This window comes from Aulonocara sp. 'chitande type north' Nkhata Bay, linkage group LG12 (genome assembly GCF_057382095.1).
Source record: "Aulonocara sp. 'chitande type north' Nkhata Bay isolate Kocher_YH1m ecotype deep benthic linkage group LG12, A_spYH_male_GT1.1, whole genome shotgun sequence".
In the NCBI taxonomy this organism is placed as follows: domain Eukaryota; kingdom Metazoa; phylum Chordata; class Actinopteri; order Cichliformes; family Cichlidae; genus Aulonocara; species Aulonocara sp. 'chitande type north' Nkhata Bay.
The window spans coordinates 24804529-24819942 of NC_141355.1; the positions used below are offsets into that span (position 1 = coordinate 24804529).

Here is a 15414-nt window from a genome sequence, read left to right on the forward strand (position 1 = left end):
GTGTGTGTGTGTGTGTGTGTGTGTGTATAATGGGTGTGCAATATTATTGGGCTGCAGAACTGAAGAGAACACTAAAATTTGCACTGCTAACATTTTCTAGGTTTTGTGGTTTTAAGAAATTGGGCTTTAGCTTGATGCAAAGTAAATGTTGAAACTTTCTTTTGTAAGTGCAACACTGAGATTTTCTATCCTGTATATCGGTGACAGTGCATTTCTTTAGAGAACTGTATGTGGTGTGTAAATGGTGGATTTCTGTGTGTACCACGTTAAAGATTTGTCATACTTTGCTCTGATTCATGTAAAGGCTACACTTTAATTTCTTGTGTGGGGATTTCATGAAATAAAGGCTGTTTTTAAAAGCAGATTTTCTTGTGATCTTTATGTATTTATACAGCTGTGTGGTTACTTTTGTGCGTATTACAACTGCTGAATGAATCGAACATTGTTCCAGTTACCAGACTTAAAATGTTCTTTAGCATCATCACAAGTCCGGTTACAGTTAAGTCTTCATACTTTACAATCATACTGCAAACAAGATTTTATGTTAATCTAGATATAGTATGCATTGCAATCAACATTTGAGACTGAACCACAGAATTTGGATAGTACGGCCAGAATATGACAAACTTGAAACTATGGATCCATCATGCTCGTTGTGTTGGGGTTTCTCGGTCCACTTTGGGCCCTTAGTATCAGCTAAACATCACTTAGACACCAGTCTTATCAGAGTGTTATTGCTGACAATCTTTACGTCTTTATGGCCACATTTTAACCATTTTCTGATGTGTACATTTAATTTGAGCTTTGTGACAGAAACTTCGATGAAACTGGTTTCTTGAATGTGAAAATGAGGTAGCTGTACTCGAATGGCCTCCAGTCTCCAGATCTGTCCAACAGAGCGCCTTTGGAACGGGAGATTAACATCATACATGTGCAGCCGACAGATCTGCAGCAACTGTGCGCTGCTGTCATGTCAGTATGGACCAAAATCTCTCAAGGAACGTTTCCAGCACCTTGTTGAAGGTACACCACAAGAAATTAAAGCTCAGGTGTGTTTATTTAAAAAAAAAAAAAAAAAAAAAAAAAAAAGTGTAACCCAGTACTAGCAAGGTATGTGTCAGAGCCAGCATGTGTGAATCCTTTTGATAACCTGCACACTTTGGCCCACCCCTGATGATGATGATAATAATAACTGATCAGCTCATTCTCCAGTATCTAACAGTTTCACTTCTGAATTTTCAAGCAGGGCTGTATCCAAAGATGTACTGAAAATATATTTTTAGTGGCCTTTACCCTCATTTCGAAATGCTTTATTTTGTAAACGTCGTGCATTTCTCTTTTTTTCAGTCTTTTCTTTTGTCTTATCTGTGCAATGATACTTCAATTCCCATGTGTTAGCAATAATAAAATTGAAAAAACAAAACATAGCCTTCACATTTTAGCACACAAAAAATAACAAGTAGTCATTTAGGAAACAAGAACCCTGCAATCCTGGTATTTAGTGGTTTCTGACTATAAGGGCACACATCAGGATTCCTTTCTCTTTCTTGTGGTTGAATTCGCCAAAGAAAGACTGAATCGTCCAATCATCCACCTGCAGGAGGATGCTGGTCTGTGAGGGTATTGGAGGAGGAGGAGGAGGAGTACGGACGTCACGTTGTCCACGCTCGCTGCCCGTCGTCGCAACGCGGAAGCGACGAACGAGGAAAGGGCGAATCCACGTCACTGAGGTGTCATATTGGCGTCAGTGCAACACAAGGTGCTACCTATCCCAGATATTTTCATTCATGTAGGTTATAATAACTCGTATGACCACAAAGCGAAGGTATATCCATCTGTTTGTGCGCCGGAGGGGGGCCTCGGTGGAGACTCCGGGATTCCTCTGAAGGTAAAATACGCACATTTGTGTGTTTGTCCGCTACCTGCTAGCCAGCCTGACCGGAACCACCGGACGGAGCCTGCCGCTGTATTTCCTCCGGACACCGCTGACCATTGCGGAGTAGAGAAAGCGATTCCCACTGCTTTACCGATTCAGCGTCGTGGTGGCGATTAGCGCCAGCACTTCAGTGTCCCGGTCTCGGTTAGCTAGTCGGGATTTAAGGCTTCGCAAGGCTTCAGAGCGTTGTTGACGTTTTCGGTTTGACAGTTGTCGGCGCCCCGCTGAGGACCTGCTGGCTTCACTCATTTACATCCACAATTCTTATCTTAATGCAAATAATTTACAATCAGAAGCAGCTGCAGGCTGATTCACGGGCACAATAATAAATGAGCAGGGTGCTCTGAGCAGTTGTGAGAAGTGCAGGTTAAACTGTAACTACAGACGCTGAGGCCCATTCATTGTTGTGATTTTGAGCCCATCATCAGCAGCAGCAGCAGATCTAAGAAGCATGTAATTCAGCAGAAGCTTAAAGGACCACAGCATTCATTGCTGGAGCTCATGAAAGCAGTTGTGAAATGCCTCCTGTGGCCTCAGGGTTATCTAACATCGCTGCTTCACCTTAATAGAAGCTTTATTATTGTGCGTGGTTGGCACACAGCGATGGTCTGTGTTGGTAGATGGAAAAATCCTTATTTTGGCATGATGTGCAGCACTGTTTACAACAGTATTTTGTGATCATGGCTCCAGTGATCCCGGTGCAGTGTATCACACTCCTATAAAAATGTATGTAATAGAGTGTAAGTGTGTTGCGGCTGAACTGCTGGATATTACAGGGTTATTAAAGTGTTATAAGTTGCTTGTGAGTGACACAGTTATAACATCATTCTGTTGCTGTTCATTCAGTCGATTTGTTTGCTCACATATTACTTCTATGCTTCATTAATCCTTCAAGTTTCCTATATGTATCCTGTTTGCATTCTATCCACGATACACTCACATGTCTTCCCTATTTAAACATTTACTGTCCAAATATCAGGCTGACGTTTATATAACAAGTTGCTTAGTTTATGTTAGGATATGTTTGCAGACTGCACTTTACTAATCTTCCATTCACTCTAGCAATGGTGACGGATTACAGTTCTCAGTTCCATTCATGGTTAAATTGGCATCCTATCGCTTAAGATTGTTTTTTGTTTTCTCCACATGCCCTGGCTTGTGGGAAAGAGGTGTGTGCGTCTATTAAATATTATCAACACAGACAATCAGAAGAAGCTAGATGAGATAGACTGATAAAAGACTAGTTATAACCTTGGCTGTATCACTAGATTATTTGTAATGTAGCACTATAGCTTGTAGTTCAAATCCAGTAGTATTTATGTTTTTCAGCATGGAGGTATTTGCTAAAAAATATGGGAATGTTTTTCTTTGATAACACTGTCTACAGCAGCATTGCAGCCTGCTTACTCCTTCTATGAAAACACACGCTTTTCAAATAGCACTCCTTCCCTGCAATCTTTCATTACATTGAATAGAAGAGTATGGTTTGCATTAACTCTAACATGTGGTTATGGTTTTCAAAATTATCGCACCCAGAACCTGTTTTATAGGAAACACCCATTTTTCACACCCTATACACACCTATTATTTCAAACCGATGATCATGTAGAGTATCAGTGTAAAATTACTCTGAGATGGGAGGGTGTCTTTGTGGCATTGTCTGCTGATTGTTAACTATTGTTGTAGGGTGTGTCGATAAGATGCCAAAAACCACAGAGCGCTGCATGAGTAAAGTTCTTCATTCTGTTTTGGTTTATTTGAGGATTGTGATTTTAATGCATCACTATTGTTACATGGAGTGAAGGCCGCAATGACAGAAAACGTAACCTGTCATGTGTTTAATTTGGGAAAACTAGAGCTGGAGATCTAGAAACGTGCTTAGAAATCTTTCTTCTCCAATTCAAGTAATTCTTGATTTAAGTGAACATCTAAGCAGACAGTTATATAGAAGCAACGCCAGCTCACAGCAAAACGAACACTTTGCATTCAGCTCAGCAGCTCTCAGACTAATTGCAAAGCAAAGGGGAACTCAGATTAGGTGAAGTTTTGCTTCCTTTTTTGTAGGTAACCTCGCTTCATGAGCAGTTACTGATGAGTTTAGTCAAATGCCTGAGTGTCTGTTAGCTCTTTTGAGCCTATAATGTAATTTTATGTTAGATTATAGATGACAGCATGATTATAATAAAACAATGCTTCCAAAGGTAGTATTGAGTGAGTGTATATTTGACATTTTCAGCCCCTGTAAAGTCTGACAACAGGTTGTTTGCCCTTATTGTTAAATGAGAGAGGCGTTCTCAATCTGATTTAATCTGTCTAATTGGTTGTCTTAATCGGTTAGCCCAGAGTACTATGACCAGGTCAAATGGCTGTGTGGTGGGTTGAAAATCTAAAGCTACTAAACGCGTTTGATACGGCTGGTGACCGCTCTGTCTTGACTTGCACGAACAGCTAGATGTGATCGAGGACAGACCCTAGCCTAATACGTGTGCGTGTGATATTAACGCCGTTGTTTGGCAGTACTATTTATTGACTTCCTCTCTCTCTTCCTTTTCTGTTTTATACGTTGCATTGAGTTAAATTGTAATTTAAAATTTGCATCACATTTAGAATATGAGAACATTTATTTTCAGGTAGGTGACACTAATAATACACCACTTCAGAGTGGAGAGTGTTAATGTAAGCTTATTAGGCAGAGATTGAAAACAAAACACTTCAGGAGCTCTTAGAGAGGTCGGCTCTTCAATAGTACAGGGACTGCATAGTCACTGTTACGCTTACTGAGTGCAAAAAAACAATGACAGGAGTATTTGCTCAAATGAAAGCCTTCCTTTATGACTCAAAAAGGGGAACTTTAGTCAGTTCCTACTAGCAGTGGGGCATTGTGTTTACTCAGAGACTCTCTTTGTAAGGTCATGTGAGGAACATTGTTGTAGGCTGACGCTCTAATTTTGTATTCTCAACAGCCAGTGCAGGTGAGAGGGTGAGCTATAGGCCAGGAAGTTATGGTTGGCCATGAGTTGTACTGGTGCTGTTATATTTCTTTTCCAAAATTCTGGTCTTTCCTATTTTGTTCTTTTCCATGTTGTGCTTTCAGTCAGTGGCTGATTTATTAGTGCTTGTGAAAGCTACATAGTAGTTTATAATGTATGGATAATCTGCACCACTGCAAACACATAGAGGTTCAGCGCGTAAAATCTATAAATCCATTACTGAATTTTTTTAGGGGCATTTTTTCCCCTTTATTTAATAGTGAGAGGAGAAAGACCAGGGGAACACACACACAGTGAACCACTAAAGAGCCACAGGTCATTTCAACCATATTGCGTATGGCTGAAGGTGATACTGGACGTCATTTCCTTACCCCTCCTAATTCAAGTGCAGAATCCTAGCTATGGTGGTCAATGTAGGATAAACAATTAAGTGAAGCTTGCTTCTGTGATACCGAGGTGAGCTTTGAGGATACGCTGAACTTTTCTGTTGTTAAGCGCAGAAAAACCTCTGTTAGCTGCTGTTAGCATCTGTTAGCTGCTGTTAGCATCTGTTAGCTGCTGTTAGTCTCTGTTAATGAAACATTTTTTAAAGTTGAGATACTTAGTGGATAAAGTCTCGTATAATGTGGGAACGTAATTAAATTGTTTATTAGAAGGAAAGTGTATATTCATGAGTACAACATTCTTTTTTCTATCAAATGACCTTAAAAAATGAACTTACTGTATCTGTAAATAACTGTGCTAAGATTTGATCTTTTTCTAGTACATCCATACAAAAAAAACCCCCTGAAAGAGCGCTTAGGATATTTTGTAACTCTCTCTTCTTCACTTCTTTCCATTCTGTGTTTGTCTGGCTCTCCCCTTGGGTTAGGTCTGTCTGCACAATTTAGTTGTCAAGTAAATGTTAATTGCAATGTGTGAAATGTTAAACAGAAATCAACCCTCCAGGTCTCATAGCAGATCTAATAATAGTCACGTAAAAACTTTCTTTACACATGCACTTCCAAGTGAAAATGACGTTTTGGGGCAATAAAGAGCCTTTTTTACTGTTTGATCTTATGAAATATGAGATGTATCAGAGCAGCAGTTTTTTTTGTGAGACACGCCAGATGACCTTAAAATAGGGATGCGCTAAAAGTGAAGTTCTCGGCTAGTATTGATGTTTTTAAAAAAACAATTTGTCCAGTAGCCGATGCCAAAACAGATGTTATTTTTTGGTTTTCTTGTTAGTTTAATCCACTTTTGTGCTAGAGAGAAACAAAGACATTCTCATTATAAAAAAATAATTGAACTATTTTAAAGTCTTTCACCCCTTCATCCCTCCTGTCTTCAGACATTTAGCAAGCCCTGAATTGATGTGGCTCAACAGATGAACATCGACTGCTGCTAGCGCTGAATGTTATCTGACAGGCTGATGACAGACAAAAAGGCCTTTTACACCCAGAATACCTGCTTTACCGAATGAAAAATACTGCCTCTCATTCTGTGAGATCTCACACCTTTGTGAGAGTGTTAGATCCGTCTTTGTTCACATGTACTGATGTACAATATACAGAAGTACACTTCAGCTAAGCCCCTTCAGTATGCTGGGTGTATTCAGACTTGACAACCACTTTATTTGTATGGAATAAATGTGAAATCAGATTCTGTTTTTGCCTCTTTTGAGCTCTTTTGAGGCAGGTGTTTGATTAAATTTTTCCATTAGAGAAAGTTCACACATAGACAGTAGGAGAAATGGTGTAAACAACACTGTTTTGGTTTAAGGAGTCATTTCACACGCCCGATTTGGGAAAAATCTCTTAAGTATGACACTTTTTCCATATCAGAATGGGTAAAGATGCAGCAGGAACTTTAAGAGTGGGAAATGTGAGCAGTTTGTGCAGTTAAACTCCATTTTTGAAAAATAAAATTGTGCTCCAAGGGTTAATGGACCGGACTTTGAGAGTTCTTAGCCACATACGGGTTTGGCACCAGAGAAGAAGTGGTGTATGCCATGCAGTATTCAGGAGTTGATGAATGGTTTATTTATTAAATGTTTCTGTCTGCTTGTTCTCTCAGAGTGGCCCACTGCCTCAGCTTTTAAATGGGTGAATCAGGCTCACGGCGATCAACTCTTGTTTCCCGCCTGCCAATCTTCCGCCGCAGCAGCAGCAAGAGGCAGGAGTCCCTTCCCTCCTCTCCATCTTCAGGCGGAGTGGGAAATGGCGTCCACACCTCCTCGCCTTCCAGCACCAACTCCAGCTCCGGCAGCACCGGGAAACGGCGGAGCCTGTTCCGCACGCCGTCTCTCAGCTTCGCAAGTAAACGGAACAGCGATCCACGTGTCCAGCCTATCAACCTCAACCTCACACCGCCGCTGACACAGGGCACCGATGCCAACGGAAATAATCAGCAGGCAATAAGCACGTCGGTGTCAACGGGGTTCAGCGATGGCGGCGGACGGCCCAAGTCACGCCACTCATTTGGATTTGGCAGCCACAAGCAAAAGAAAATCACACGCTCTCAGACTGAGGACTTTGACAAGGCTTCATCATCGTCCTCTACGACCAATCGAAATGTGTTCATCAACTGCATCAGCAGCTCGGGAACCAATGAGGGCGATGACTCCGGGATCCTCGATGACTACAGTGGCGGCAGTAACAACAACAGACGGTCATCACGCCAGAAGAAACAGCTGCTTCCGAAGTCTTTCTCAGCTCACCAACGCTTCTCCCGGACATCTGATCATCACAGGCCCCCTGAAGTGAAGCTGGAGCCTCCCAGCACCACCGCTACCATCACTCCAGGGGCAGGAGGGCTCACCCCAGGATCCTGGCCTGGTGAACTTGGTGCTGGTGGTGAGAGCTCACTCCAGTCCCCTATGATATCAGAGGATCGAACCACAGCGATCACTCCTTCCGAGTTCATTCCAATCACTGAAGACTCTGTATCTGAAGTAGATGCGCTGCCAGCTCCGAGCCCCGGATCAGGTTCAGCACCAGAACCGGCCTCTACACCAGGGGTAGATAAGGAAGCTGCTCCACCCGATCATCCACCTGTTCCAGAAAACTTCAGCGTGGCTGTCTCTACCTCCCAGGTATCATGTTTGTTTTGTTGAAGAAGGTTTAAAATCAAATGAGGTTAACCAGTATAGACTAACAATGAGTTTAATAACACATAACAGCTTTTATGATAAAAACACACCACATTTAAATACTAAGTAATCGGTCTGCATGTAACCAAATAGACTTAAAAAGATCAAAAAATGTTAGGGCTTCAGGAATACAGCTGCAGTTGCCGTTAAATGCAAAAACAAGAACAAGCACAAAGGACGAGTATTTGTGACCACTGTTTGGAGTGTGTGAAATATGGAATAAAAGTTGAGCACCGGGCATAAAAAATCCTTTTATTGAAAGAGCTTAGGCATGAAAAAGAAGACTAGTGCATGTCTGAATTCTGCCCTTCCCATTTCACACCTTTACGCTCACAACTTTTCCTCCTTCAAAGCATTTATTCAGAGATATTATTCTGTTTTACTGCCAGCTGAGGGAACTTCAAAAAATGAAACCATTCACTTTCTTTTATGGCTTTAGAGTAGTAAAGACTGCATTAAGATTGCCTTCTAAACATGTGCACTTTGGTGCATGAGAACACAAACATCCACCTTTTAAATGCTAGCTGAAGGGCAATCTTCTGTATGTAAACTGTTAGCTTTTTGCTTCATTATCTTGCCAGTGAGAAATTTGAACTTTGCACATACTAAATAAAATGCCTTCTCCTCAGGTTTTCTTCACTCCTGCCCAATCAAGCACTGAAAAACCCTTACTCCCGGACACCAGCACAGCCAACAACACGGACTATGAAACTGCCGTTTCCGTCTCGGAGCCTGAGACGGCCGTACCCTGCCTACCTCTGCGGGAACAGTCACTGGAGGAGAGGAAGGAGAGGGAGGAGGAAAGGAAGGAAGCGAGGAAAGAGTTGTCAGCAGAGAAGAGGGAGGACTTGGACTTAGAGAGGAAGACAGGTTACCACACAGAGACCACAAGTGAGAGCGAGGCGTGCGTCGTACGCAGTGAGGGCTGCCACTCTAACCCTGAGCAGTCAGAGAGGAGGGCAAGAACCACGCGATCTTTTCAAGAAAGAGGAAGCTTCTGCGGCTGCCATGAACCCAGACCCTCTCACTTGAGGAAACCACACACAGGTATCAAATTCAAGCAAATGCTTGCAGGTAAATAACATATTTACATGCAAAGCCAAAGCCACGGGCATACAAATGTATACAGCCTATGTGGTCAGTGTGAGTCATAGAGCTGGGCTGATCCCATGATGTAAGAAACACACACCAAGAAAAAAATGTACACACGTTACGTTTGCTGGAAACTAAGCCTTTAACTTCACACATACACTTAGTTCACTTTGACACTTTCATTGTCTTGTACTTCTTTCCACACTTTATGACTTAAACACACAGATTCACTGTACTGACTGGCATTTCCAAAACACCAGTGTAGGGTTTGGCAATAAAAGGCTCAAAACGATATCACAACATTTTAAGGGAACTTACGATCATGATTTTGATGACAGTTTACAAGATATAGAGAAAAAGCTACTGAACAACATTTTATCTGTAATTGCAGCGGCAGAGAGCAGCATTTATTACTGCAAACAAAATGAGGGCATTTTCTGTCCTCCTTTTCCAGCGAGTTACTGTCAGTGATGACAGACTACATAATTGAAAGTGTAAATCTGTTGCCACAAGGTGCCAGCAGAAGCAGCTTTACAGCGCAATAGTGGTGAGACAGCAAACCAAATCAGTAATTTCATTCCACTGTTTGCTCGTCCTGTCACACCGAGCCATGCTTGGGGGAGTCATTTGTTTACTATTGGTTGCACATGACCAGTTGCTAGTATCTCCACGTCGTGTGGATTCTGATGGTGTGTTTTGGCCTCAAGTGGCGAAACACATTTGGTACTAAATCATCATCGTGAGAAGCTGACACATGGCTCTTGCTGTCAGATATGCCTGGGCTTGTCTTGTTTGGAATTGCTGTATTGATTGATATCATTGATATCATGATATGACACTCATTTCATGAAGCTTTCTACATGCTGTTCTTGAGCTAATCTGAAGGTCACATTAAGTTTGTAGCAACTGACTCTGCGCACTACGCACCTCAGCAGTCACTGAGCCCACTCTGTGATTTTATGTCGCCTACCACTTTATATATAACCTTCACTTTGTTATAATACCACTAATAGTTGACTGTCGAATACCGGAGTTGTTGCACAGGCTGGAATTCACCGAGCTCCTGAGAGCGACCCATTCTTTCACAAAGGTATTCAGAAGCAGTGTGTATGTTAGGTGCTTGATTTGTACACCTGTGACTATAAAGGTTATTGAAACACCTGAACTCAGTTATTTGGGTGGGTGCATAAATACTTATGGCAGTATAGCATACATCATATCAGGTCTTATTACCATCTTGTAGCCCTTACCTTTGACTCTTGCTGCTATCCTCTATCACAACTCACCCCTAACACCTTTGTCCGCCTACTCCACCCTGGCTGCACTCTTTTCTTCACCTCTGTTAAGCACCATTTGTTGCTTCGGATTTGCATGAGACAGGCGAAAGTACTTAAACTCATCTGACTTCACCCCTTCTGCTCATTGAATGGTCACTGTTACACCTGTCTCCTTCTCGTTCACAGACGTGTATTCTAACTTTCATTCCTCCTTTCTAGAGCATACCTCCACCCCACCTGTTTCTCTTCCACCTGCTACTTACTCTCAGGGGCAATCGCAATGTCATCAAACGTTATAGTCGATAGAGAATTCTGCGCTACTACTACAAACGAGGGCTCATCAGGCCCAATCCCTGATGTAATCCTACCCCACCTTAAACTCATCTGTCACTCCTAACATACACCTCATCACTGTCTCACTGTCCTCAAACATGTCGTGGACCTGCGTCACATGCTGATGCATGCAAACATATTGAACGTGAATCATTGTCGGATTCTAAATTGTTGTTTTTCCATGAAAAAATTTATGGCAACAGTATTATTGTATTATTGGAGATGTTCATTTGTAAGTATGATCTGAACAAATTGCTGTTAATATAGTCACTGTTACGTTTTCATCAAAAAAGATCCACATTCATCTCTGCTGAAATGAGTTTGACAGTAAACATTTATTATGAAGTTAAAGTGATGCTATGCTCCTGCTACTTCAGTGTTGTTTGGTTTTATTACTTCCCTATGCGTGATTGTACAAGTGTGAATTAGAATGCCAATAAAAATCTTGAGAGTTCATTATCAAGCCTATCAAAGAGATTCTCCCAGGAAGCTGATAAGTGGAGGTGCTGTAAATTGGCATAATCGAGATTTAAAATGATATTATTCTCATGTCTCACAGCTTGTTCCCACTTGATGATTGCAGACTACAAGATGATTTGTATTGACATACGGAGCATAATGCCTTTGCATTGTTTGCTTCCAAATTGTTTGCTAATTCAAAGTTGGGAGTGAGAATGTTTCCAGACAATAAACGAATTAGGGCTGGAAATCGGCAACATGAATTTCAAATCAGATTTGAAACTCGTGTGGCTGTCAGTCCTTCTTGCAGCAGCTCAGGCAGTTAATCTGGAAAAATCCTTTCAGTATATTAAATTAGTGGCAGCTGTGGACTGACTGAAACAGTAAGTGTCACATTGAAAGTGTTTTTCTTAAATAAAGCTGATTTGTTAATGCTATCCTTAATTCACCTCCAGCTGCTGCAACACAATGCGCACTTTCTTCTTGCCAGACTTTCTCTGGTAACAACAAAAAATGCCTACAAAACGGCTCTCTTGAGCAGCTGAGTGCTCAAGAGAGGTGAAGAAGAAAGGGTTGAGCGGTTGGTGACGACTATTGGGGTGATTTGTGACAGAAGGAATCTGCAAGAGTGAAAAGAAAGGTTTACAATATGGTACTGAGACCTACTATGATGTGTGGTTTGGCACTTACAACAAAGACAAGAAGCCGAGTTGAAGATGCTAAGATTTTTGTTAGGACTGACTGGAATGGAAAAGAAATGAGGAACAGCTGAGGTTGAGTGGTTTAGAGACAACGTTAGAGAGGCAAGGTTTAGACAGTTGGGACATGTGCAGAGGAAGTATAGTGGATATACTGGACACAGGATGCTGAATATGGAGCTCCCAGGCAGAAGGACAAGAGAAAGACCACAGAAGCGACAGAAGAGGATGTTAGAGATCGAGTGAGATGAAAGCAGACAATCTGCTGTGGCGAGCCCTAAAGGCACCAGGCGATAGAAGAAGAAAATTTGAATCATTCAAACATGAAGTCCAGGGTTTCACTGGGAGGACTGTCTAAACTGTTTGATGAGGAATCAGAGGTCAGTTGCATACCGGCAGTACAGGCACTTTTGGCTGCTCCCTTATTTTCTTCGCCACAGCAGATGGATCCACTCGTTTGATTTGGTTCACACAATTTTATGCCAGATGCCATTTCTGATGCAGTCCTCTCTTTTATCCGGGCTTAGTGCTGGCATTATGTCGCCTTCTGACTGGATTTGTGTTTCCTCACGGTCTTGAACTGAGGATCTTTCACTTGTGAGACAAATGTGTTAACCACTGTAGCGCTAAATTGTTGTTTTGTTACCTTCACAGTTGAAACTGAAGAGACTGATAAGAAACTTGATAATCCACCAAGGTTTAGTCATGTTCAAAACGTTTCCTGTATAAAATGTGGGCATTGATACACTTTGATGATGCTCCCGATTTGCCTTTTTTCCCCCTTCTGTTAGAAACTCTAGAAGGACTGTAACCTTGATTATTGCAACTGTTCAAGGCATGCTGTTGTGCAGTCGAAACATGGCTTGATTGAAGGACTGTCTGCAAGCGAACACGTAACATGGTAGGGCTGGGCGATATATCGAGTTTTTTTAAAAATATCGATATATTTTCATACGAGATATAAGATGTGACAATATCGTTTATATCGATATAGTCTATGTTACGTTGTGGAGCCGCAGGTTTGCCTCTCTTTCGTCCACTTTTGTCTCTACGAAACGTTACTCGGCCTCGCCTCTCCTTCACTGAACACAACTCCGCCTCCCCCATAGCTTCACCTGCAGGCAATGACAAGATGAAAGCGGAAAATCTCCGTTAGCGAGTTACCGCGGATCGCCCCGTGCGTGGGGCTGGACGGCGTCAACGTGTTAGCGAGCTAACCGCGCTAACGACATGCAGCCCGAAGGGGCTGCACGGCCTAAAATCCTTTCATTTTCTCAAAACTCGACAGTGCGCCTTATGTATGAATTCTGGTTGTGCTTACTGACCGCGAACCGATTTTATGTGGTGCACAGCGCTCAGCAATCTGTCAAAAAATGTTTTAATATGACTTTGCTAAGCTAAGGAGCTGCACCGCTTGATGGAGCCGCCTCGCGGAGTGATACGTACTGTGCTTCAACGTAATATTACCGTACTGTGTGTGTATAAGGACCACAAATGGCACCTGTTCAGAGACGTGGTGCAGCTGTGAAATCTGTCTCTTTGTTATTATGCTCAGCTTCTATTAGTTTACATTTTGACTGCACAATTGTGAGCTTTTTGTTATGCACAAAAACAACATTGTTTTCTTTTATTTATGGACCATGATTATTTAATAAATGCTGATAATTTATTTATGAGTAATTTCTTCATGTACATCTACGCTGTATGTAAAGAAAATGCCCGTGTGACATCTGGGACACAGTGTGACTAAGAACTCTCTTTTTGTTCTTAACTTATGGCTTTTTAAAAAAAAATATTGAGATATATATCTTATATCACCATGCAGCTAAAAAATATCGAGATATGAATTTTGGGTCATATCGCCCAGCCCTATAACATGGTATTAATGGCCTATTTTAGCAACACACAGACACACACAGCATGTTGCAATCCCTCCTGAAGGAAAATAGCTGAATATTGATTTACACTTTGAGTTTCTGGCTTCCAGGCAGTGAGAACTACTGACAGACTATCACTGAGACAAATAAGCTCATCTGTTGACTCTACAAAAAAGGAATTTTTTGTGCAAACATTTGAACAGTCTACAATAAGGGTCCCAATGTGTTGTAACTCCATGTGTAGTTACAGATGCAATCATGGCACTTCTTCAGTGTTCTCATGTCTGCTTAGTTCTTGCATGAAGACTACCGACTTACATGCCTGTTGTTTGCGCGTGTAAAGGTTCAGGTAACAGTGTGCAAGTGTAGCAAGAAATAAGGAAGATAAAATGGCTCATACAAAGTCTTGTTTTTGTATGTCTGTGTGTCTCCTCTTGCTTAGTGACAGGATGTGGTATTGTCTCTCTGTTTTCACTTCAATCTTCTAGGAGATCAAAATAGAGCAATTATAACAATCTTTCATTTATCTGTCTAAGGAGTATTTCCCCTGAAAACAATAAATAGCATTTGACCAAAAGCAATATTGCTGAAAAGCTTTGTAAATGGAAGATTGAATGTCGTTTAAAATGCTGAATATATAAAACATTGTGATTTAGTTTCATGAAACAAAAGCCCCTTTCTAACAGGAAATAGGGCTGACTGCATTAGTAATACAATAAAACATGATTACATCTATGCTTGTGGAATCACTGTTATAACAGTTTCACCTGAATACATTATTTCTCTCCATCTGTCTGATTGTGTAATTCTCTTTGTTTCATTCTTTCCTCCAGCCTCACTGTGCAGCAGTGCCAGCCCCTACCACGAGGTGATGCGGATGGAAAGACGTCTGCGCTCCTCGTCCGAGGGGGCTGGTGGTCCTCGTATCCATGGAAACCACAGAGAAGCCCCCGGCATGGAGGGATGTGGTCTGCTCAAACACAGAAACAACTCCTCATCGTCTAAACTCGGGAGCCTGGTAGGGCTTAAGCTTTCTGTGTTTGTTTGTGTGTTTATTCGACAGCAGTGCCCTTTGATGATTATGTCATCAGTAGTTGTTTGTGCACATTTGCGGTAAACTATTTTTTATTTATGTATATATTTTACATCAGCTAGTCATATATTTTTGTGAGGTTATAATACATAATAAAGCACAAAAGTGTAAAGAAAAAAAAAGTTAAAAATATATCATTTGTGTGTGTTTCTGTATATTTAAAGCACTTTTGTGCTTTATTATTTGTGTGGTATTGTGTTGCTTTATATCATGCATATATACTCATTTGTGTTGAGGTGTCTACGGGAGTTTTGCCTTTTTGGTCAGTGATGGAGGCACTTTATTAAATGCACGCATCTCAGATGAGATATTGGCCACACCACTCTGTTGGCCCTGCTTCAAAGAAATTCTCCTCAGAAACATAGCTAACATGAAGGGACAATTGATTTTATTGTGATAAATGCTGTAACAACCAACTGTGGAAACAGTGTTACAGGTATTTAAGGTGTTTTTATGCCTACGGTTTGTTTACTCTGGTATGGAGTTTGTGATTTTGTTTCTTTTCACACAGAAAATTCAAGCAAAT

The 15414-nt window shown here is 41.4% G+C and overlaps 1 protein-coding gene across 2 annotated transcripts in view; it reads left to right on the forward strand.

Moving 5' to 3' along the window:
- Positions 1-1689: 1689 nt before the first annotated feature.
- ccser1 (coiled-coil serine-rich protein 1) overlaps positions 1690-15414 on the forward strand; it is a 129867-nt gene continuing 116142 nt past the window's right edge. The window contains exons 1-4 of one of the 2 annotated variants that reach the window (XM_086314606.1): positions 1690-1888; positions 6985-8002; positions 8689-9106; positions 14629-14813. In XM_086314606.1, coding sequence (XP_086170732.1) covers positions 7010-8002; positions 8689-9106; positions 14629-14813 — 1596 coding nt within the window. In that variant the 5' untranslated portion in view covers positions 1690-1888; positions 6985-7009. The remainder of the gene's footprint in view (positions 1889-6984; positions 8003-8688; positions 9107-14628; positions 14814-15414) is intronic. The other variant, XM_086314607.1, reaches the window with a different exon arrangement.